Source organism: Azolla caroliniana, unplaced genomic scaffold (assembly GCF_043228905.1).
Source record: "Azolla caroliniana isolate FFs.n. ecotype wild unplaced genomic scaffold, voAzoCaro1.0.p SCAF_6, whole genome shotgun sequence".
NCBI classification, from domain to species: Eukaryota; Viridiplantae; Streptophyta; class Polypodiopsida; order Salviniales; family Salviniaceae; genus Azolla; species Azolla caroliniana.
The window spans coordinates 5494658-5519942 of NW_028230441.1; the positions used below are offsets into that span (position 1 = coordinate 5494658).

General features: G+C 38.2%; 2 protein-coding genes across 2 annotated transcripts; one reads left to right on the top strand and one right to left on the bottom strand.

Moving 5' to 3' along the window:
• Positions 1–10052: 10052 nt before the first annotated feature.
• LOC147862786 (uncharacterized) lies at positions 10053–14709 on the top strand. Its single transcript, XM_087321237.1, has 10 exons — positions 10053–10549; positions 10802–10947; positions 11044–11138; positions 11230–11882; positions 11973–12773; positions 13040–13203; positions 13273–13349; positions 13429–13576; positions 13834–13983; positions 14217–14709. Exons 1-10 carry the CDS (start codon positions 10360–10362, stop codon positions 14544–14546), a joined length of 2754 nt encoding a protein of 917 aa, XP_087177363.1. The 5' UTR covers positions 10053–10359; the 3' UTR covers positions 14547–14709.
• Positions 14710–15388: 679 nt separating this feature from the next.
• On the bottom strand, positions 15389–21401 carry LOC147862787 (phosphoenolpyruvate carboxykinase (ATP) 2-like). The gene is made up of 13 exons (XM_087320932.1): positions 21304–21401; positions 20299–20626; positions 19902–20089; positions 19620–19773; positions 18838–18922; positions 18643–18743; positions 18073–18371; positions 17791–17964; positions 17377–17442; positions 17075–17253; positions 16792–16961; positions 15952–16120; positions 15389–15780 (listed from the first exon to the last, which is right to left on the bottom strand). Exons 2-13 carry the CDS (start codon positions 20622–20624, stop codon positions 15640–15642), a joined length of 2052 nt encoding a protein of 683 aa, XP_087177058.1. The 5' UTR covers positions 20625–20626; positions 21304–21401; the 3' UTR covers positions 15389–15639.
• Between the last annotated feature and the right edge of the window lie 3884 nt (positions 21402–25285).

Here is a 25285-nt window from a genome sequence, read left to right on the forward strand (position 1 = left end):
GTCATGATGTTCGGTCTAAAAACGGCACTGGCTACGTTCCAGCACATCATCACTGAAATCTTTCATGACTACATCCCGGCGTTCATGCAAGTTTTTCTCGACGATTTCGCTGTGTATGACCATCTACGGGAACACATGACCCAGTTACGACTCTGCCTGGACCGATGTCGCCAAGCTATATTGAGTTTAAACCCGGCGAAATGCGCGTTCTTAGTCACCAGCGGCAACCTTCTCGCCCACATTGTCAGTCAAGAAGGCATCGCTATGGACCCGGATAAAGTAAAGGCAATCATGGATGCCACCGCACCCTCGAACGCTAAGGCACTAAGCCGGTTTTTGGGACAGATCCGGTGGCACAGCCGAATGATACGACACTTGGCCGATTTCATGACACCCTTACACGAGGCAGTCCATCGCCTTCCTTTCCAATGGACGTCAGTCGAGGATACGACTTATCAGACCCTGAAACGAATGTTGTCACATGCCCCGGTGGTCTAGTCTCCGGTTTGGTCCGAACCGTTTCACGTCTTCGTAGATGCTTCGGACATCGCCATCGGAAGTGCTCTGATGCAATGTAGACCCCCAAATTGGTATAGGCCCGTGTACTACGCCAGCCGACGGCTCTTGACCGCGGAAAAGAATTACTCCACCACCGAGCGGGAGGCCCTCGGTATGATTTATAGCATCAATAAATTTCGGCATTACCTCTTGGGCCGAAAATTTACCTTTCACGTGGATCACTCGGCCCTTATTTATTTGGTCAATAAACAAGCCCTCACCGGACGGTTGGCTCGGTGGATGCTCCTACGACAAGAGTTTGATTTTCAGATTCAGCATCGACCCGGGGTACAACATGCCGTCGCCGACTACTTGAGCCGTCTTGAGTCAGGAGAACCGGCGAAAACAACGTACGACGAGCTACCGGATGCCAGCCTATTTAACCTAACCACGATACCAAACGATAACGGAGATGAATGGATCACGGAGATGACCCATTTTCTCACTACCGGTGTACCTCCCGAGCACATGACCCTTGACACGAGAAAACGCCTAGCAGTGCGTAGCCGGAATTTTTGCCTCGTCTCGGACATTCTCTACCACAAAGGCTCGGACGACATATGGCACCGAGCGATTCGGCAATTCGAGAAGAACGTCGTTCTTCAAGAAGCCCACCAGGGAGTAGCGGGGGGACACTACGCCGGGGATTCCACGGCAAGGAAAGTTTGGCAAAGTGGATTATGGTGGCGAACAACGAAGAAAGACGCTCATGAGTTTTGCAGGGAATGCGATTTGTGCCAACGATTGGGGCAACCAATGGAACAGTCACGGATGCCACACCAGCCAATTTTTCCGTTGGACCCATTTCAAAAATGGGGTTTGGATTTTGTAGGCCCTTTTAAACCACCCGCGGCCCGAGCAGGGAATAGATATATTATCGTTGCCACGGATTACTGCACCAAATGGGTCGAGGCTAAGGCACTCCGAGATAACACGACGGCATCCACGGCTAAATTTGTGTACGAGCACCTCTGGTGCCGTTACGGATGTCCAATCGAGCTCGTTAGTGACCAAGGTGGGCACTTCATCAATCATATAATACGTGAGCTTACACACCACTACGCGGTGGTGCACAAGAAAAGCACACCATACTACCCGCAGGCGAACGGCTTGGTAGAATCGACCAATAAAATCCTCCAAACCATACTGAAGAAGATCGTCAATGAAAACAGGACCAATTGGGATGACAAACTCCAGAGCGTGTTGTGGGCATATCATACGACTTTCAAAACAAGCATACAATCGACCCCCTTTCGAATGGCGTTCGGGTTAGAAGCCGTAATGCCTGTTGAGTTCCAAGTCCCGAGCCTTCGAGTTCAAGTCAAAGCACGGCTCCCCGAGGCCAAATCCGAGCAATACCGGCTGGAACAACTCCTCGAACTCGGGGAAGATACGATAGAGAGTATGGCCCAGCTCGAACAACGCCAACGGCAACGCAAGGCTTTCGTGGATCGACATCGACATGGGCTGGAGAAGGAGCTCACCATCGGCAAACCAGTTCTTCTTTTCCAAACATGACTCGGGTCAATGCCGGGAAAATTAAGATTTCAGTGGACCGGTCCATTCTGGATCATCGACGAGTTCAACGGGACGTTCCAGCTCGGCACACTCGCCGGCGACACAGTCAAAAGCTAGGCCAATGGTTTTCGGCTTAGACCATATCGAGGGACTACACCACCCAACCCGTTTACCAAGCCACACGGCACCAACGAGACTCGGGAGATCACCACGGAGGCCGCCACGTGTCCCCCTGAATAAGGACTCACCCACCTTCTTGAAATTAATAAAAGTAGTAGTAGGTAGGATTAACCATAGTTTAGCCACTGTTTAGCTACACCTACACCACCCACCTAGGCACCCACAATTTTAGGAGCACCCCTGCCACCACCCCGGACCCCGAAAGCATCCTCGACATCTTAAAGGAGGAATGAAACGAGGATCACGCCTAAAAGGCAATTTTTGTAATATTGTAGTATTTTGTAAGTCGTGGGTCCGACGGACAAGGTCCTGTCCCACGGGCGTGCCAGGTGTTGTCCAGAGGACAGAAATGTAAAATTAGGAAATTAGCAAACGCCGAGTCCGAGTATCACGGGCCACCGATGGCTCGGCTGTGTGTTAGGGGAAAAGTTATTTAAACGAGGAGCAGTACCTCAGAAGGAGAGAGAAAAATATAGGCGGAAGCACTAGCTTAGTCATTCGTAATTAGATAAACTCGTAAGGTCACCGGCCATAGGCCGTGTTCTATAACCCTTTTCTGCCATAGTAATATATCTTAATTGTGCCTATTTGTGTTGCATCAGTCTGTGGTTCGATCTATACCTATGAGTTTCACGCCGCCACGTCTATCAAAACCTCGCTAGTGTTTTCTCTCTGAGCCCTGTATCTCTCTCGACGCCTCTGTACGAGCCTTCACGTACCACGCCCTTGAAGACCAATAGACGCAGATCTATCGAAGGTGTTCACCCAAAGGAACGGGTAACACTACGTATAGGATATTAAAGGCCTTCGATTAGAAAGGGACATTGTTTAGATAGGTCCAACGAAAATATATTGAATTATAAGTAGGAAAGTAATATATTCACTCAACTATAGTTCTCAATTGTTATATTATATCATTTGCATAAACACCACTAATGAGAGAATTACTCACACTTACAAACTTGTTTCTATATCCCCCCTACTATCTATCTATCATTGTGGGGATATGCTCTAGGCGAATATATGCATGATGTTATTGTGGATCGAGTTTGGAGATTGCGTTTTCTCCCGTCTCTTCTCTATTATGCAGTGGTGGTGGTCCACCTTGTAAAATTCTCTAGGCTTGTGCACGTCTTTTCCCCAAGCGTTGTTTAAAGTGTACGAGATGTGACCATATCCGATCAAAGAACAAATCATTTAAACCAAAATCAAGTGAGCATTGTGGCATGTTTCTCTTGCAAGCATATTGAGGTGTTAGACCACTAGTGTTGGTGACAATTATCACGGAAACCCTTGAGCATAGAAGAATAACTTGTCCACTCCTAAAAAATGGCTTCACAACATCACCACCACCAAAGATCCATGATACAAAGAGTGAGAACGGCGACAATACCCTTGAGATGGCAATGTTAATAGGTAAAAGAGCTTGCAAATTAATACAAAAATATTTATAGTCCCTCCTTTCCATAGTAAGGTAAATAATGTGGAGTCACAAACCTAGCATATGGAAACTCCCAAAGAAAAGTAAGACAAAACATGCTTGAAGTGAGCCAATTTGTTTAGATAGAGCATGTTATATGTTTGTTAGTGACAATTTTTTCTTTTGTAGTACATGTATCCATATAGAATCAAATAAACAATACTCTTCATGTAATAACCCTCCTCGGATATCAACAAAGAGGAAACTTCACTCAAAATTATAGATATATATGTATAACCAAGGTTGAACCTTGGACCATATCAAGATGACCATCAAGCACATAATTTGAGTACAAATACAAGTCAATCTATTGGTCTATGACAATATGACATAAACAATGCTACATCAAATGAAAGTTATCTTAATGATCTTAGCAATATAGTCTACCAAATTAAATATCTTAACAAAATTATAAGAAGAAGAGACTTTTGGATTGTTCTTCAATTGCCAACCTTCCATTTGAAAAATATATTTGTATTCTCCATATTCTTTGTCTTATATATTTATTTATTTACTTTTATATCTATTGGCAAGTAGTCCACTATTCTAACTAAATAAATGCAGCTTCGGCAACTGGGATGAAAGAATCACTACAAAATTTGTCCTATGAGAGTATTACCATATTCGAGTTTCTAATACCAAGAAGATTCATCTACATTCCATTGTCTTGGAAAGGAAAACCCCCATCATTTCCTTTAAAAGTGTTGCTTGTAAAACCTTATAATGTCTTTAAAAAAATATGGATATACATCATTCCCCTTAAAAGTGTTACTTATAAAGTCTTGAAAAAACATGGATATACATGAAGGAGAGAAATTCTATAACCACGTTGATTTTAGTCAACTTATGGATCACAATCTTTTCCAACTGGGGATGTGCTCAAGTCCATCTTGGTCTCCTTTTGTGTAGTATCTTAGTCTCCATTGTGAGAATGAGGCAATCTACAAATTTGATTAGATGAAAATTTATTAGAAATCTTCAACAAAAAAGAAAACATCAAGTTTTACATTTTAGAATGCATAACTCTACCTTTAGAATAAATTTCGAATTTGTTCTTAAAGGGAGAATACTAGCTCTGCACGCAACATATGAAGCACTAACGTCCAAACTTAGTAGAGTATGGTCACTACTATGATATTTTATGTTCTTGAAGTCACACAAGGTTTCATAAGCTGATGGTAATTGAATAACATCTCTTTTCGTGATCAGTGAACAATACTGTGAGTGATAAATTCAATGTATTCAAATCATAGATGGTGAAATAGTTTTTGAAATTCACATATTCATAATTCTACATAATGGTGTATGTTCTCGAGAGGTAATATAGAAAACACCCCTCATATCAAGGCACAATCAACTCTACCCCTTGATAATAATAACGTAAAAATACTTGTAATACCCATAACGTAGAAAGTAAGATTTAAAATAACGAGTTTCCTTTTCAAGACAGACTAATTTCTTTTTTTTTGTTGTGAGAAGTATTATGTATGTAGGAATTCTTCTTGTGAATAAGATAACTATTTACCTTAAAAAGTATGCATCAATTATTCTATGTTGCCATAATAACAAAGAGAGATATAAATCATTCCATGTTGTACCAAGCATGTGCAAATGGTCTGAAATTCTGAATATTAATTGGGATTCAATGTAGGATTGGATATCATAAAAGGGAGACTTCGTCAAATTGTCATAGTGCTCTTCCACGAGCATCAATTAATAATATAATAGAATCATGTTTGTAGCGTGATTAGCTAATGCTAAAAATCAAGGTGACTTCTACAAAATGTTTTTGATTTTAACATCTCCATCAAATCTGAATCGAACATTACATTGTTGTTCTAAAGCACAACCTTCGCATAAACATTGTCACAATATTTTAACATCCAAAAACAATTATATGAACAAGCGTTTTGTCAAGTCAATGTTCTTTTATTGTGGAAAATATGTTTGATGGGTCTCAAACAATGCTTTGTACATAAAAACATACATGTTAAACCGCACGAGTCAATGGGTACTCTTAGCCTGAAGATTCCAATGCATCTATCTATGGGTATCAAAGGTAATTCATAGTCATACCAAACATGGAACTTGATTGCATTGGGAACCATATCTATTCTCAACATGAGTTAGAGCAGGACATCAAATGTTCATATGGGTCACATCTCCTTGTTAGATTAGTTGTCAATACAACCATCCATGCACCTATCTATTCTCACCATCGATATGATTTCACACTCCAATGAATCTATCTATGGGCATCAAAGCTAATTCGTGGTCATAGCAAACATGGAACTTGATTGCATTGGGGGGCATCTAAATTCTTAACACGAGTTAGAGCATGGCATCAATTTTCATAGTCAAAATGCTCATATGGGCCAAATCTCCTTGTTAGACTAGTTGTCAAGACAACCATCCATGCACCTATCTATTCTCACCAAGGATTATATTACAAGCCTCGTGAATCTAGAATTTGATGGTATCTAGGTCCCACTAAAGGGAAAGTTTCCCTTTGACAACTTGAACAACCCCATGCAAACTCAAAACCCTTTGATGAATAATAGGTTATAGTCACACAACACCATGGATATAGGCGTCAGATATCGTATTATGGGATAATGGATCCCATTGAATATTATTTTATTGGATATTACAATGACCCAATCTATAATTGGATCATATCCAAACTTAAGTCATTCACAAATATTCTTCACCTATTCAAGTATTTATACCAAATCAACACCTGAAAGCATGAAGAGAGCCTACCACACTTTATTATTGGAGCATACATATGATATTTGTCTTCTCTTACCATTTCCACTATATATATTCTATAAATTTTGAATGTACAATAATGTATTTTTCTTGTTGGTTTATCTTACCATATTTGGTTGCTCCACAATATACTATCCATAGTATACACAAGGAATGGCATCACAATTTCTAATAATTTCCAAAATCACACGTACACAAAAACCACTCAACATCATGAGTTCCACAAATGTTTATCTTCTTTTAATAATCCATATTGATCTTACCTTCGAGATCATTAGTTAACTCTCAAATTAATTAACCCTTTGTAAGTACAGATATATTTATATATGCTCTTTATTCAAGTTGAGCAACATTGTGTAAAAAGATGCACACACCATGGGCAAGATCTTGAAGCAGTGAAGTGTTTTGAACATATGCAAAGCGAGGGGCTTTCTCCTTATGTGATCTCATTCATTTGCATTTTAAAGGCTTGTGGAAACATAGGAGCTCTATTCAAGGGTAAACAAATGCACAATATAATTCTAAGCTCGAGGTTGCTGAAAATTGATTTTATGCTTAGAAATAACTTAGTGAATATGTATTCTCAAAGGACAACATTTGCATGCAAAGGCCATCAAAGTTGTTTTTGATGGAAATGTGGTCGTGGGAAACTCTTTGATTCATATCTACAAAAAATGTGGTTTGATAATGGAAGCAAGAAGGATCTGTGATAGCATTTCACGAAATGTGATTGCATCTGGATATGCTGACTATGGGCTCGAAAAGCAAGTGTTCTATTGCCTGGAGCAAATGCACAATCTCTAACAAGGCAGAACATGGAGATCACAAAAACAAGTGCTCTTATTGAGATGTATGCAAACAATGGAAGTATACTTGAAACTCAACAAGTCTTTGCTATAGGACAAGCAATAAGTCTTACTGAATGAACTAGTTTAATTTCAGGATATGCTCAAAATGAAGAAACAATACATAAAACACTTAGCACTATGATGATTTGAATGGACTGGTTTATTTATTTATTTATTTCCCCCCCCAAAAAAACTCCTTCCATTAGTTAGAAAATTTTACAAACGAGACGATTATGTACAAATCCCTGTAGGGACGCGATAGTTCCATCTTATGTGGATGCCCACTGACTCAATAAAGGGAGAGGACGACCATTGTTGGATGAAGGCTATTCGTTGTCTATGAATTTAGTGTTGGCTTGATCTTGTAGTGGCTGTGACATAAACCATCGCCAACATTCTATGCTTTTTCCTGGACCTTCTGCAATGTATCCCCATGACAACCCCTTACGTGATCCCAGTAGTTTATTAGATTCATCCTTGATACATGGGTTCCATAGGATATGTTGACTGAGCTAGGCAGGTTTGGAACTCGGTTGATCGCACTTGAACCTTCTGCAATGTATCCCCATGACAACCCCTTACGTGATCCCAATAGTTGATTAGATTCATCCTTGATACATGGGTTCCATAGGATACGTCGACTGAGCCAGGTAGGTTCGGAACTTGGTTGATCGCACTTGAGCCCTTGTCTAATGTCACACCATGCCTTCCACATGGATGCATTGAATGGACTAGTTTAATTTCGGGATATGCTCAAAATGAAGAAACTGTACAGAAAACACTTAGCACAACATATGTATAGTGTTAACTTTAATTTTAATACCAATGGAGGATATTTTTTATGAAAAAAGAAGATGCACAAACCATAAGAATAAATACAAATAGAGGAGAGATCAAATTTGGAACATTATTATATATAAATTTGATAGTGTTATAGAGGTAAACTTTGTGTTTTTTGCAATGTCAAGGAGAGATAGCGTGTTCAAGAATTAAATCAAGCAAAATGGATTTGATACGATAATATTTTTATATCGTTTACCATGCACATATATGTCATCCTCCGACATAGTGATTTGCAATTGCACATTCCAAACCCAAACTTTTCATGCACGTCATTGCTCCATGGCTATAAAATTGGCTTTACAAATCCACGTTCAATCATATAATGATAAAAAAGAGAATCACAGCTTCGAATATTGATTTCACACAATTTTACTGTCGTGGCTCATATGTTTAAAAAAGCAGTAGCAACTGCCTTTTGTTTTAAATCGTGGTGGGCTAAAAACATTGCACTTAACTTTAGATCATGCTAGTAGCTACCACTTCACACCTCAACTTTGGCACTATGATTTCACTTTCCACAACTGAACACCATATTGTTGCCTTTAGAGGGTGTGACCACTAAGGCAAAACCCTAAACCCTACTTCTTCACAAAGAACATCTTTACCACAATCCAAGAATTGAAGTAGGAGCATTTTGTTATACATTTTTTATTGCATGCAAAGCATGGTATGGTCATTGCCATGTGTTTTATAACGAGTCTAGTTTGAGAACTAGCATAAAAAATGCAATCGTCATAAAATAAGAGAAAGGGTGTAAGACCCACCTCCTCTGATCAACTCATCTCATCAACTTTGAAAGGTTTGCTACCATGAAAAGGAAGGGTTTATAAGGCGAATACCTTAGAAAATTTCAGGAAATTCTCAAAATACCCCTAATAATTTTAGAAATTGTCATGAAATACCCCTCTAAGAGCACCCCCAACATTTGAAGGAGTTCTTTTTTACAAGGGGTAGGGGTACTAAGGAGATTTTCAAAAAGTAAGGGAAGGGGTATTTGGAAAAGGAAGCGTTTCCAAGGCCTTCTTCCCCCGAGGGAGACACTAGTGCGCAGTTTTTTGTTTAAATTTAAAAAAAGAAAAAGAAAAAATTGAAAAAATTAAATTAAAGTATTAATGATTTACAGAAAAACAGGGGAGGGGAGGGGCTCTGAAATCTATGTAATGAATGGGATGGGATTTTATAATTTATTTTATATTAAATTAATTGATTTGTTCTTGATTGATGGTATTAACCTGATTTAAAAAAATCAGATTAAAAGAGAAATCAAAATAAATAAAATGATTTAATATAAATAAATAAATAAATGAATGAATAAATAAATAAATAAATAAATAAATAAATAAATAAATAAATGAATAAATAAATAAATGAATGAATAAATGAATGAATAAATAAATAAATAAATAAACAAATAAATAAATAAATAAATAAAATGATGGAGAGGTCATGGTAAGCAGAGAAGCTATAATGGCTGTCTGTCTGTCTCTCTGGAGGCCTTTCTGATTCTGCCATTCCCAACTCCTCTGTTTCTCCTCTGCTTTTTCTTTGTTCTGTTTTGTTCTGCCCTTCCAGAGATCATAAACCTAGTTTTCTCTCTCTCCCTCTCTCTTTCTGAGCACTCATTATTGAAAACAGAACAAAAAAAAAAAAACAAAACAAAGGAATTAAGGAAGGAAGAAGGAAAGGAATAGTACCAACCAATCCATTGGAATTTGGAATCCCGTTTCATTTATTCTTCAATTCTTCTATTACTATTATTTCTAATCCTCCATATCCACGACTCCACATCAATCATCATCATCATTCGGCATCTCATCCATTGCTCTGTCCTTTCGCCTAACTGCGCCTGTGCCGGCCAATAATCAATCCTTCCTTCTCCCAACATAGCCGGAGAATATCATGCAAAACAGACGATTTTATAGATGCGTTTTTTATTCCTTTGATGGGGTTTAGGGTTTTAAGGTCTAGGGTTTTGTGTGTCTGGTGGTAAGGGGATTAAGGGTTTGATTGAGAAATCGTTATTGTTGATGGGTTTAGGATTTAGTGGCAAATTTTGTTTATTATTCCTAGATAATAAGGAGTAAGGTTTGATAGAAAATTTGGCCTTGCTGATTGTTTTAGGGTTTAAGGTTATTGTTTAGGGTTTAGGATTCTGATAAGATGAAATCAAGCAAGAAGCTCCACGGTTCCAAAGCTCCCATTGGGATTGTTGAGAGTGTTGTGGTGGCAGTGAATGTAACTAAAGAAGAGATGACCAAACATGCGTTAGAGTGGACTTTGAGCAACATAGTTCAAGCAGGAGACCACATTACGATTGTTGCTCTGCTACAAGGAGGAGCAACGGGACATGGTGAGTAACATCATCTCTGCGAGTATGTTTAACTCACTCTACTCTATAACCCTTACATGCAGATGCATAATTTTCCTTCTCTATACATGGGTTTAGGGTTTAGGGGATGTGCATGTAGCATGTGTATTTGCTCTCTCCATTGCTATATGTTTTATACGTGGATGTGGATGTGCCTGTGTATCATCTATATGTATATGTATCATGCATGTGTGATCCGATGTAAGTTTCATTTCTGTGCTACTGTTTTGTTAGGAAGAAGGCTATGGGGCTTGCCTTGGCTAGCAGGGGACTGTGCAAATAGAGCAAGTAGAGGAGTTAAAAGAAGAGTTGAAGAAGTGATGGAGGACCTTTACCCTCGCACCATGCGAGAGCTCCATGCTCTCTGTGATGCCAAACAGGTCTGGTATCTCTCTCCTGAGTCTTTCTTTCTATGTGTGAGAGAATATAATTTTGCATTTGAATTTACTTAATTCAATACATGGCTAATATAACAGGTCACCGTGAGTGTAAGAGTAGTTCCTTGTAACTCTAAAGGAGCCGTTTCCATGGAAGCTCAGAAAGTTGGAGCAACTTGGGTTGTCCTAGACAGGCATACTTTGCTTACTTATTCTTGTAAATTTGTAGTTCTTTTCATGTGGATTTCCTAGTCTTGACTTTGTTTGAATGTTTTCTTCTGGCAGCCAGGTGAAGAAAGAAGAAGGAAAGAGGTGTATGGATGATCTTCAATGCAATCTAGTGGTGGTTATGAAGGGGGATGATGCAAAAATTCTTCGGATCAACCTTCGCTCAAGTAAATGTAAAACCGCTCATCCTAATCTTCATAAAAATCAGGTTGCTGAAACACATTCAACGGCTGGAAATCCCCGGCAAACAACCGCGTGTTACGGTGATCCACGCTCCCTGATTCGCAGGATTGCAGAAGAAGAAGGAGAAGGCACTTCCTTAAGCAGTCCTGAAGTGAGAACTCCTTTCACTGCCACTGACAAGGGCACTTCCTCGGCCACAAGTTCGGATCTAGGAACATCTCCTCTTATTGGGTTGGAGACAGTTTCACACTATGCAAAGCATGACCATTGTGGTTTGTCCATGTTGATGAATGAAACAACATCTCCTAAGCTTGTGGGAGATGAGAAAAGCAAACTGCGTACAAGTCCCCCGACGATGGTACAATCTGATACTGATTCTGAGTACGAGATCCTTGCTAGGGATGAAGAATCTAGTGGTCATGAATCTTCCGAAGCCACTAATGCTGGTTGTCGGGATTCACTCAGCTCAAGGGATACTCTAGATTCCATTCCTCATCCAATGTGGCAAGATTATAGCATAGAAAATGGTAACGTCTCTCTTTTTCGCTGATTTTTAGTCATCATTGTTTCAATACATGAGATAATCCCTTCTTTGTGATTGATTTTTCATATCGTAGAGCACAACGAAGGCCCATGGATGATGCACATGACCAAGACAAGACTCGATTCTGGCAGCGTCACTCGGAAATTGGTTGTACCCTCTCAGCTAGGGAGATCTTCTACACCTGCATCTCCTTTAGGTGCATGTAAGAGAATACCGGGAAGATCTGCAGTTTCATTCAATTCTAGAGAACACCGCCATCTGCAAGGCATGCAGGCTCATCGGCAAATGCATGCTGGAAAATCCCTGCAACCCTCTGAAATCGAAAAGAGCAAATGGTCAAAGAGAATGCTAGCCATTGATGATCTGCTAGATAAGTTTTCTAGATGGAATCCTGATGACATTAGACTGAATTTAGAATTGGGAAGCTATGATGTCATGTCAAATAATATGGATCTTGAAAGAACTTCGAGTGTGAGAAGGGCAGTGTTGTTATCTAAGAATGTGCCTCTGGGTCCTCCACCATTGTGCTCTATATGCCAACATAAGGGTCCAGTATTTGGAAAACCACCTCGAAGGTTTACTTTTGCTGACTTAGAGCTCGCTACCGGAGGCTTCTCCCAGGCAAACTTCCTTGCAGAAGGTGGGTATGGATGTGTACATAGAGGCGTTCTTCCGGATGGCCAAGCTGTGGCAGTGAAGCAACATAAGCTTGCTAGTTCCCAAGGGGATGTTGAGTTCTGCTCAGAGGTGGAAGTCTTAAGTTGTGCACAACATCGGAATGTTGTCATGCTCATTGGATATTGCATTGAAGACAAGCGACGGCTACTCGTATATGAGTTTGTCTGCAATGGGTCCCTTGACTCACATCTCTATGGTATTTGATTTTTTCTTTGATTTGAATGCTTGAGCGTAATCACACATTAATGGGTCAATTAGGCTGATGAGTTCATCATGATTACGTTAAATGGATCAAGTCGGCCAAAGATGGGTCCATTAACTTGCAAATGTCTGTGTGGTCTATCAATGTAGGATTTACATTAGGCTCCTAACAATCCCGATTGGCAACTGTGTCTTTAATAGGTGCTATGAGCATGAGTACTTCATAGATCATGATTCTTGTGCTTTGATAATATTTTGAAGGCAAGAAGGATAAGGGTTGTTTAGAATGGGCGGCTCGCCAAAAGGTTGCAGTTGGTGCAGCTCGTGGTCTAAGATACTTACATGAGGAATGCCGTGTTGGATGCATCGTCCACCGTGACATGCGACCAAACAATATTCTTCTTACACATGATTTTGAACCAATGGTAACTTAATCCAATGATGCCTATTTTCACAAAGTGCTTCAATCATTGATGTACTATTGCTTTTATTAGGTAGGAGATTTTGGTTTAGCAAGATGGCAACCTGATGGTGACTTCGGGGTTCAGACTCGAGTTATTGGAACTTTTGGGTGAGGATCTATTTCTCTTCATTTTCTAAAAACATCCTGAAATGTTTAACGCAGCAATTTCTTGACTAAATGAACACAGGTTCTTAGCACCTGAATATGCTCAAAGTGGGCAAGTTACGGAGAAAGCTGATGTCTACTCGTTTGGAGTGGTACTATTGGAGCTCGTTACGGGTAGGAAGGCTGTTGATCTAAATCGGCCAAAGGGCCAACAATGCTTAACTGAATGGGTGGGTGTTATTGCCATTTACAAACTAATCTTACTCATAGTTCTTCGTAAATGAATGAAACCCTGTATATCATGTGAATATGTACATGGATATGCATTTGCAAATATGAAATAAAAGTAGTCAAGTATATATAATATGGATGTGCCATATATACCCAGGCCAGAATTTCCGTTGGGCACATAGTACCTATGTGAAACAAACCTTCATAGAAACTTTTTCTATAATGCCTTTTAACCTTTGGTGGCATGTGTTTGCAGGCACGCCCTTTACTTGAAGAACGAGCCACTGAGCAGTTGGTGGATCCTCTACTGAACGGTAGGTTTTCAGGTTGTGAGCTGCAGTGCATGCTGTATGCAGCATCTTTATGTATTCGAAAAGATCCACATCATCGCCCACGAATGTCGCAGGTATCACACTAAATTGTGCTCATTCTTTTTTACATTTTTGAAATTTTTTTAAATATCCGTAGGCATGAATTTTTAAATATTGCATATTGATCAGTATATGAATCATGCATTATTGGAGTTATTTGGAGTTAAATGATTTGTCTGTGAGCAATGGAGTGTATCTAAAGTTGGATTTATATTTGTTCCAATATATACTCGATGTGAATAGCTTTGATTATTTGTGGATGGTAAAGGTCTTAAGGATACTCGAGGGTGATGTGGTGATTGACAAAGGTGGTTCTTCGTCAACACCATGCTATGGAAGGAACTTGGATTATGATGACAATACCTCATCAGGATATGGTAGCCAGAGTAGCAGAATGTTCAATGAACGTGTGGTGAATAAAGTGACTAGGGGTCTTGCCCCTCCTTGGAGGATGAATTTCAATGCTTCTTTTGAACCTCGAGTTGAAAATAACAGTTGTGATGGGCGCGATTCTAACAAACTCTCATATGAAGCATTAAAAGCCGCATATAAGGATAAAAGCAACACTAGGAGACTCTCCTATGAAGACATTATGTAGAGACTCTTCTACAAACGAATACACTGTCTACTTGTATACCTTTGTAATGTTTATGCCAAATTTTGCTCCTCCATTAATGTCTCTTTTCTTCCTTTTCCCCCTTGAGGAAAATGTAAATTTCTTTTATAATATACATAATTCAACCCAAATGTAATTCATATTTCAAATGTTCCCTCTATTGACATAATGCACATAGCATATTCAGAGATGGTGCCTATCTGTAAAAGGAAGACAAAAGCTACTTACAAGAAAGGGGGTATTGATCAACAATCATTTGCTGATTGCTTCTTAACTAGTAATTGGGAATTTTCGAGGATAAGATTCTAAACTTCAAGTGTAATCTAATTAAAGCTTATAGTGGAATCATTTTAGGTCATCGTCTACTGTGTATTGTCAAACTCTTGTACTTATTGAAGAGAGGCCACCGAAATTGCATACCAGAGATTGTATATAATGTGTACAAGCAAATAATGGAATCGATTGCCCATAGACTTTTGGGAGTTCTAGAAATACAATTTAAAAGGAGAGCTCAAGTTTTGGTAGTCTACATTTTGAGGTAGAGGTAAATATTCATCAAGATTTCAGTTCTTTAATATCAAGATTCAAAACTATATTTTGTATTTTTGGGAAAAAAAAAACTATATTTTGTGTGTTATTTTGGACTAAAAACTTAATTTAATGAAGGTATCAGAGCCCCAGATCTGGAAATTAAGCAAGTACAAAATACCTTTAATAAAATAGAAACATTTTATAGATTGGGATCTTGACTTAGTACAAAAACACCTTGACTTCTCAATAATGGAATCGATACAAAAACACCTTGACTTAACAAAAAATTAGTGTAGACTAAAAACCTCCTAGTGCTTGACTTAAATAAACCACACGCATGTGTAATAATGTTGTAGGCTTTTTGAAAGCCTTTATTCACTTATCATGAATAAAGAACATGATATAGTGGCTTTCTTTGAGCCTTCCACTATCTGCCCTTAGTCACAAGGTCGAGACCAATTTGTGCTCCACAATAAAAATGGTCAATGAAGTAACAATAATAATATAGTGATCCATGATTCTCTCGACTCTTCAATCGGCACCTCTACTGAGGACCTGCCTCCAATATTTCTTTAGTCAGGTTCTTGTCATTCCCCAGTTTGCAATCAGTAAAGTTTTCAAAGTTCTTATTGAAAAGCCCAGCTAACTTGACCAATGTGTCCTTATATTCAGTTGCATCAGACCACTACATAAATGAAAATCACACACATAATCCTTTCATGAGGATGCATACACATGTTAAGCAACATTAATAACAACTTCGTTTACTAACATAACCACTTCATGGCAAGGGATAAATTTGGGTTAACTGCTTCTGGGGAAAGGGATAAAAGAAAAGGTTAAATCATTTTTTTACCGTGTTCTCAGGATGCAGCATTGCTGAAGGTACACCTTCCACGTGGTCTGGAATGTGAAGCTTGAACACCGGGGTCTCTTCATATTTGGCATTTAATAACGACCCATTGTGGATGGCATCAATTATTTTCCGAGTATATGAAAGCTTCATCCTCTTGCCAATGCCATAACTAGGATCACAGTATTAGATTACTAGTTAAAACCTTATATTTGTTTGATTCATACCCAAGTAATTATTAATGGAGTATATAAATTTGAGCATAGTTTCCAATTATATAAATAGAAACTCAGCCAGTATATAAATAGAAAAACAAAATCTCAAACATTGGCGCACATCACATTCATGTTTAACATCCATCAATCACAAGCTGCATTTGATTCATACCCAAGTAATTATTAATGGAGTATATAAATTTGAGCATAGTTTCCAATTATTTAAGGCATCAAAGAAACTCAGCCAGTATATAAATAGAAAAACAAAATCTCAAACATTGGCGCACATCACATTCATGTTTAACATCCATCAATCACAACCTGCATTTTTCTTGTAGAGGACATATTTGCATTAATGATGTCATATATATATACACATACAAACACATATATATGCATAGATTTGCATTTGATACAATCATGTCATATACATATACACATAACACACACACACATACAAAGAACACACTGACTTGTTTACCTCTCCCGCCCACCCAATATTAACTAGCCAACCAGTTGCATAGATACATAGATATATACATATAACAATATTAACTAGCCAAAAAGTTGCATAGATACATAGGTATATACATATAATAGATACACAGATACATGCTGACTTGTTTACCTGCCTCCTGTCCACCCAGTGTTCACTAGCCAACCAGTTGCACCATGGTTTTTCATCCTTTCAGCTAGCATGGCTGCATATTTGGTTGGATGAAGCATAATAAAGGCAGCTCCAAAGCATGCTGAAAATGTGGCCTGGGGTTCCAGGATTCCGTCCTCAGTACCAGCAATCTGTTTAATTATTGTTTACCCAGCCAAAAAATTAGATAAACCTATGTGGAAAAGAAAAACATTGCAAGAAAAGAATAGAAGACGATTACCCCGTAAGGCACATGACATCTTACCAGAGCAGTGTAGCCACTAATGAAATGATACATTGTCTGTGGCAATGTTAGCTTGCTCACTGGTGGTAGAACACCAAATGCGTCACAGGTCAGGAGAATCACATTCCTTGGATGAGGACCAACACATGGTAACTTTGCATTGGGAATATAATCTATGGGATAGCATGCTCGTGTATTTTCTGTGAACAACAAATAGACACAATTCTTTTACGATGTTCTCCCTTTCTGGATTGGTAGATAGCTGCTGTATCCAACTTTACAACCAAAACGGTTTGAACAATTTGAAAGAAAAAGATATGAACCTGTAACAGATCTATCAAGATAATCTACTTCCCTGGTATGCTCATCGAAAACCACGTTCTCCAACACTGCAAAATAAGAGTTAAACTTCAAAGTTAGCACTGTGGTTCTTATCATCATGTGACATGGATTACAAAGTAATTTTGCAGCTCTTCTCAATTTTGAATCATAGAAATCTTCATATTCAATCTAAAAAAATCACAGACATTTTTCAGGGCACCCTATCAGGAAAACTTATTTGGCATTACAAGAATCACAGCCAATCAATGAATCTATGTATATCCATGCCCTGAAAAATGAATCTATCAATGAATCTATACCCACCAATCAATGAATCTATGTATATCCATGCGTCCTTAAATGCATGGACATACTTTTAACATAATAATACATAGTAGAATGGATTATAGAAACACCTGTCCCAAATTTGATGGCATTCCAGATGTCTGGTTCTTTATCCTGAGAAAGATCAATGCACTTGGCATAACAGCCACCTTCAATGTTGGAAACACCATTATCACTCCAGCAATGCTCATCATCACCAATCAAAAGCCGGTTAGGGTCTGTTGAGAGGGTAGTTTTACCAGTTCCTGCGTAGTTACATATAAACCGGCCTTAGTGTAAAGGAAACAGGAAAGTAATCTTAGTACTTCAAAAAACAGAAACCAGTATCCAAGACCCTTATCTACTGTCCAAACCTGACAATCCGAAAAATAAGGCTACATCTCCATCTTTGCCCATATTGCATCCTGAGTGCACAGAAAGGATTCCCTTCTTGGGCATCAAATAGTGCATCACGCCGAACAATCCTTTCTTCATTTCCCCTGCATATTGAGTACCAAGGATCACCATTTCCTTTCTTCGAAGGTTAATATCTATACTAGTTGATGATGTCATGTAGTGTGTGTATCGATTGCATGGGAATTGGCCAGCATTGTAAATAGTGAAGTCTGGAGTTCCGAAATCCTCGAGTTCTTCAGCAGTTGGTCGAATACACCTGCCAAATATGATTAGTTCCATATGTTAACTAATCCAACATATGCATGTGCATACATCACAATAGAGCCTAGCACACTTAACAATAAGCTAACAATGGGTTGTAAACAAGGATAGCCCTGGATAGGTTAGCAGCACCATAATGGATGGAGCATTATAGAAAGATATCAATAAACATAGAGGCCAACATAGCCTTTTCTTAGCGATATAGCTGGTGAAATGGAGATGTAATATGAACTAAGTGAAGAGGAAATTCGAAAATCTGTACTTACATATTATACATGAACAATGAATGATAAGCTCTTGCAGAAATTATCCGTACTTTTATGCGATGCTCTGGATCCCAGTTGAGGAATTGGTCATTCACAAAGACCTGAAATTTTATTAAGTCAGTAAAGCACGTTATGTGACAAACGTGAACTTGGGATTTCTCATCAGTAATGTTTATAAATGCCTTTTTGCTTAACCTTATCCAATGAATTGAGATAGTCCACCGCCCGCTCTCTATTGACAAGAAAAGTATGCTCATCCATCTCTATGTTAGGGGAGCCCCTGCCAATACAATGAGCATAAATAAAGTTAAAAACAGCCTGAAGAGTATAAATACAGATACACAAGTGCATACATAGCCTCATCAATATTCAGACTTGAAAAACATGCTCATCGGCGGACCCTATTCTATGGATAAGAAAGGGATACAAGGCTTTTTAGCACATACATTTTTTCATGGTTGTTGGTTTCATGACAAAGCATATATCTTTCGCATTCAAAACTTTATTGCTAGAAAATGCACTTGTTCATGGTTGCTGTCTTCATTACAAATCATATATGTTTAGAATAAAATTGTATGGTTACCAAATGCAGAAGTTCATAGCTTTTGGCTTCACTGAGAAGCATATATCTTTCAGGGTTTCACGCTACATATATACAACAGTCCTAATAAATGCTGATATGCTCATAAAATTTGGAGATAGGATACTTACAGGGTTTCATAGTATATATATGCAACAGTCCTACAAATAGAATGTTGACATAGTCCATAAACAGGTGGATATAAAATATTAAAGACATAAATTTATCCTCCTCTAATATGGACTGCTAATCGAAGGAATTTGAAGCAATGTTTAGATTAAACTCATCTCCTCAACAAAATCATCGAATGGATAATTCTATGGAATTATCGAATTTCATTGAATCTCATCTAATTGGTAAATAAGATTGTTTGAGCTGTTGTGAATAGGAATCTTACTTTCCCCACCAGAGGTCATCCTGGCTTAGTTCCTCCTTGACCACCCTTTTGTCCCTTGGAGCACGGCCAGTCTTTGCACCAGATAATGTTGCCAACGCCCCAGTTGAGGTAATGAAAGATCCCTTTTCATACTTGATAGCCTGTTCATACAGCTCTTTACCAGGCACCAAAAACAAAACAAAAGAGCTGAGATAAGGAACAAAGAAAAAAACAGCAAACATATAATAATGCTTCCAACTAGTACTGCAACCAAAAATCATCTTGTGTTCTTGAAATGCTGACCTGCAGGGGAAAGATTGTACATGATATGAGTGAACTTGAGAGCACTATCACTTATGTTAGGCTGCAAAGTAAAATGTGGCTTGGAATGATGCTCAAAATTATTTTCAAGAGGTGCCTCCCCTTTCCTTTCTGGGTCACCCCTAATGACCTTGGGGCCAGTTTCCCTCGTAAGGGATGCAAGCGATGCACTGAACAAGGGGAAGAAAACAGAATCATTATCATTAGGGTTTAAATTTAGCATAAAACCCATTTCATGTACATACATATGCTCCACCTGAGCTCATTTTCCACATGGTTATCACAAATGAAGACATGAAAATGAAGATGGTGTTAGAAGTTTAAGATTACATACAAACACAGACAGACCAGATACAGGCTAACAAACTGACTGACTGACCTGATGGACTGGAGTTGTTGACGCTGGCGGAGATCATCCAATGGCGACGAGTGGTCTTTAGGGGTGGATGGGGCGGAGCGTTTCCTCTGGAGGGAGTGAAGCTCTTGTAGCGTGCTCACTCTCACACTCGGTACACTATCATCTGTGCACACATCCTTCACTGCCATCGCCTTGGTCGGTGTGTAACCATTGCCGTCATCATTAGTGTTGTTGCCATTGCTCGCAGTCTCTTGATGTTTCTCCACATGTGTGTGGATCATTGGGAGGCCATTGATCCCATTCCCATGGCCATTGGTGAAAGAGAAATCTTCCATCTTGCTGCCCATTCCTGTAAATTAAGGACAGATTAGGGTAAACATAGCTACAGAGAAGAGAATGTAATAATTAGCAAAATAATTTCTCTTTCATTTATCGTACTAGGATGAGATTATTGGTTAAGCTTGGAGCCTATCAAAACAAAATGTAGTAGGTTCAAAACTCTCTCGCTCAATCAATCAATCAATCAAAGTCAACATTGTTTTCTTTCAATTCCTTGAAAATGGTGAAGATCTTTTGATAATTATTAACAGCGTAGTACTTTCCTTAATCACTGATCATGTAAGCCTCTCTCTTTGCAGAGAATGTTGGTGTTTAATTAGAAGGAGTTCTAACCAAAACCAAGGACTGTAATTAAGTATATTTTAAATTAAAGGAATAAGGAGCCTTCTTTTTAACCAAACATTTAACATTGAAAAGCTCTAAATATAACATGCAGAAGGGACCAAATCCTAATAAGCAATGTTTAAGACCATTGAATTAGGGTTTATAAGCAAAATTTAGTGGTATTAAGACCCTCTAAAACAAGCAAAACTGAGAGTCATTAAGGCCTTCTAAAAATGAATTGAATGGAGTTAAGAACTTTTTAAAAACGGGAAATTAAATCAAAGAAGCTCTTAGCAGCTCTCCATAAAATCATTGTATATGAAATGAAGAGAGAATTTAAATAAATGAAAACATGATTAGTACCTTTGGTAAGGAAGCAGGAGTTAACTGAGAAAGGAAGAAGAAACAGGAGCCAGAAGGGGTAGAACAAGAAGAGAATGGAGGAATGATGAGTATGGGTATTGGAGCAGGGGGGGGAAGGGGCTTCCCTATTTATAGTTCTCTACAATAATATATTATATAATTAATATTTTAAATATTATTTCATTAGTACATATCTTTATGTTGTATGTTGTATATTGTATGTTGTATATGTATGTGTGTGTGTGTGTTGTATGTGTGTGTGTGTGTGTGTGTGTTTGTGTGTATGTGTATGTGTATGTGTATGTGTATGTGTATGTGTATGTGTATGTGTATGTGTATGTGTATGTGTATGTGTATGTGTATGTGTATGTGTATTTGTATGTGTATGTGTATGTGTATGTGTATGTGTATGTGTATGTGTATGTGTATGTGTATGTGTATGTGTATGTGTATGTGTATGTGTATGTGTATGTGTATGTGTATGCGTATGCGTATGCGTATGCGTATGTGTATGTGTATGTGTATGTGTATGTGTATGTGTATGTGTATGTGTATGTGTATGTGTATGTGTATGTGTATGTGTATGTGTATGATGTGTAGTAGTAATGTTTTGGATGGAGTGGGTTAAAAGAAATTTAGAGAAACCTCTTTTTATTGAGGCTGTTTTTGTGTTTAGTTACCAATGGACCCTCTTTAAAGCACCTCCTCTCTCTCTCTCTCTCTCTCTCTCTCTCTCTCTCTCTCTCTCTATTTGTTTGGAATCTGGATCATCTTTTGGAGGTTCCTTATTGCAATGCAACTCTTTAGTATTTGTATCTCTCTCTCTCTCTTGCTCTCTATGCTAGTAGTATTCACACCTCTCTCATCCGAGATATATACGCTTCTTTCACGTCACACGATCCACAATTATCTCTTGACCGAACCCAACACATGCTACATCTCGACCACTGGTTTGGCCATGTGAAACAAAAACCCCAATTCCATCTTGCTCCCGGTTTGCAAGCATGAAGTCCCCCATTCTACCACATGTAACTAACACCCAAAAGAATCGTCTCGATCCAACATTCCACCCTTGGGACTACTCACCCGACTCTCCTAGCACCACCATCCAATATATATTTTGTTTGCTACCATCTCGACGTAAAGCTTCATCTTGTATGCCAACAAAACACAACCGCCATCTCATGTTATTTGGACAAGCATTCACCTTTGAAAACTCTAGCTTCCAACCCATGTTTTTTGTGTTACTACCCCAACATTCTGTTGCGTCCTCCTACAGCTTTGTGAAGCGCGATATTTCGGCACCCAATTTCCTCTTTTTTACCTCAACATCACAAATGCATGCATCATAGTTCACATTGAATGTCTACAAAATACATTATTTCTTATGTGGGACAATCAAGTTTCACAACCATTCTTTAGTCGACAAGGATACGTAAGAACTTCTTGGCTCATTTGATTGGTGGAGATTTGCATTGTTCAACATTACCTTTGACTAGTGTGCACTGTCACTTTTGAAAACCCATTGTTTAAGTGGGTCTACAAAGAAACCTTTTGGCGCTGCCTGTAACTTAATCAATCATGCTCACCAATTGGCAATTGTTGTCGAGAAAACCAAATAACACATTCATAGGTGATTTTATTCTTGGGATAAAATGTCACATAACCGCTGCATTTCCTTGGAGAAGTAAAATATATTGGACGTTATTAAATCAAAGTTTCTGGAAATCGCCCCTCATTATAAATATTCCTTGAAGTCTATTTTTAATCTACATCATGTACCAGAACCAAGACACGATTTATGATATCTTGAGTCATTTCAAAATTATCAACATTGTGAATTAATGCCAAACTTTAACTAGTTGCCATTAGGTTGTTGAAGAGTGGGCAAATTTACATTTTGTCTTCAAACACAATGGGAAAACATATTAGGCTTTCAAATACCATTGTTATTTTAAAAAGGAGAAAAAAAACCCAGCCCTTGCCGTTCCTATCTTTCTTTCAATGTGATGGGAAAACATGTTCATATTTAAATTATTGATGTTCCTTTCAGAAGGAGAAAAGAATACCACCTCGTGCATTTCCTAACTTTCAATATGATGGAGAAAACATATCCGTCTTTCACTTATCAATGTTCTTTTGGAAAGAAGAAAAAAAATGCCACCCCATGCATTCCCTAGCTTTGAACACAATAGGAACACATTCTAGTCTTTCAATTATCAACGTTCTTTTGTAAAGGAGAAAACTACGCATCCCATGCATTTCCTCTCTTTTTTGTCTATCTTCATAATGCGCATACCAATTTCACTCAAGTATGAGTCGTTCATTCTAAACTTTTATTATCGATCGTCTATTGCCACTTCAAGGAAATATTTCGTACATTTTGTCTTCTTTTATTCTCGAGGAAAGCATATGAATTTCCTGGAGAACTGCTTATATCTATGTATATTTGCGCGTACATAAAAGGTGATGCATGAGTCCCATGGCAAACAAACTCAAAGCATGATAATTATTGATAAATACGATTCCCTAGTTAGTCCACACTATCTTGATCTATGTTACAAGTGAGAGCAATGTGATACACATGAAATTATCGTTAATGCCAATTTATTCAAACGAATCTGCCATTTCTCAGATATTGTTCGCATTAAAAGGAGTCCCTTATCTTTCTTTTTTATCACATTTACGTCCTATTCTTTATGCCCACTTAAAGCCTAGTTGTATATGACTATCTCATGCAAAAGTTATTCCTTCTTCTAAAAAAGTCAATCAATGGTGCACATACATTGGCAAAAAGTTTGTTCTTGTCACGTATGGCCATTATTTAGAACCTTGTGATAGAATACCTCGTACCACTTAAAAAACTCTTTGTTTCCAAATCTAGTGAAGTTTCTCATATCGCTTTTTTATTTACTTGTTAACTATTTTTAGCACATTTTAGTGAATATATAACAATATCCTTGCATGTTGTATCTTTCCATTTAAATCGTAAAACATTTCAACAATGTTTGTAGCCCATAAAGTATGTACATATATAGAACCCCCATTTCTTGTGTTCTATTTGTACCATACTCCTAGTGCAATGCATATTTAATGTAATAATTGGGAAGGGGGGGGGGGGTTACAATTCTATCTCCTTGAGTTAAAACCCATTGAAAATAGACAAAAAAATCCTATTTTAATGATGCCCAAATAAGTGACACAACAACCCAAATGACTTTAGCAATCGACCACTATGGGAATCTGTGCCTCGCATCCTTGAGCAATATGAAGAATGAACATTTCCTTGAAAATATGTTAGCATTTTAAAGCCATTGCCAAAGGATCCCAGTCAAAGAAACACATTTGCTAGTAATGGAAAACTAGGATTGCCATTCTACATCCAACACAAATGTCACCATTGAACCCATTGAATCCCCATTGAAAAATGTGTAATCTGAACGATATCTCCATTACAAACAAAGCTCCATATTCGATAAGCTTAAGATATAAATTATTGGCCAAAATTTATTTATTTTGTTATCTATAATAATAAAACCTAATACATTTGATCCAAATGTGATTATATGCTTTTTTAGCATTCAAATGGTACTTTGTTCTATCACCAAGCATGCTTAGCATTATACATAGTGGAATTCTAACATGAACTTGTCTTTTTAAACCCAATGTAATAGCTATGAAGATATGAGTACCTCAGTTGGTTGAGGATTAATACAACGCTTGTACTTTAATGATAGCAAATAACTGAAGCTCAAAGGTCACTCCAAAGACAATGCCAAGTACCAATGAGTCATTATTGAAATGTTAAGGCTATGCATGAATGGTAAGCCACGTTTTTACTAAGTTATGCAAATGAGGATTGTAATGTTGAAATTTTTAGGTATGAACCTTAGTGATATACTTGTAGCCTTGTAGGTTGTTAAGATGAATGGGGGAGAAATATGTCTCTCGTGCCGATAGACAAGTAACTTTGTAAAGTGCA

Bases quoted from the DNA above. Each gene is read 5' to 3' on its own strand.
- LOC147862786 (XM_087321237.1), top strand. From the start codon at position 10,360: ATGAAATCAAGCAAGAAGCTCCACGGTTCCAAAGCTCCCATTGGGATT. The intron at 11,883-11,972 runs GTAACGTCTCTC...TTCATATCGTAG, and splicing joins AGATTATAGCATAGAAAATG to AGCACAACGAAGGCCCATGG. The intron at 13,984-14,216 runs GTATCACACTAA...TGGATGGTAAAG, and splicing joins ATCGCCCACGAATGTCGCAG to GTCTTAAGGATACTCGAGGG.
- LOC147862787 (XM_087320932.1), bottom strand. From the start codon at position 20,624: ATGGGCAGCAAGATGGAAGATTTCTCTTTCACCAATGGCCATGGGAAT. The intron at 18,923-19,619 runs GTAAGATTCCTA...TTGTATTGGCAG, and splicing joins GATGACCTCTGGTGGGGAAA to GGGCTCCCCTAACATAGAGA. The intron at 17,443-17,790 runs GTGTTTCTATAA...CTTATTTTGCAG, and splicing joins TGCCATCAAATTTGGGACAG to TGTTGGAGAACGTGGTTTTC.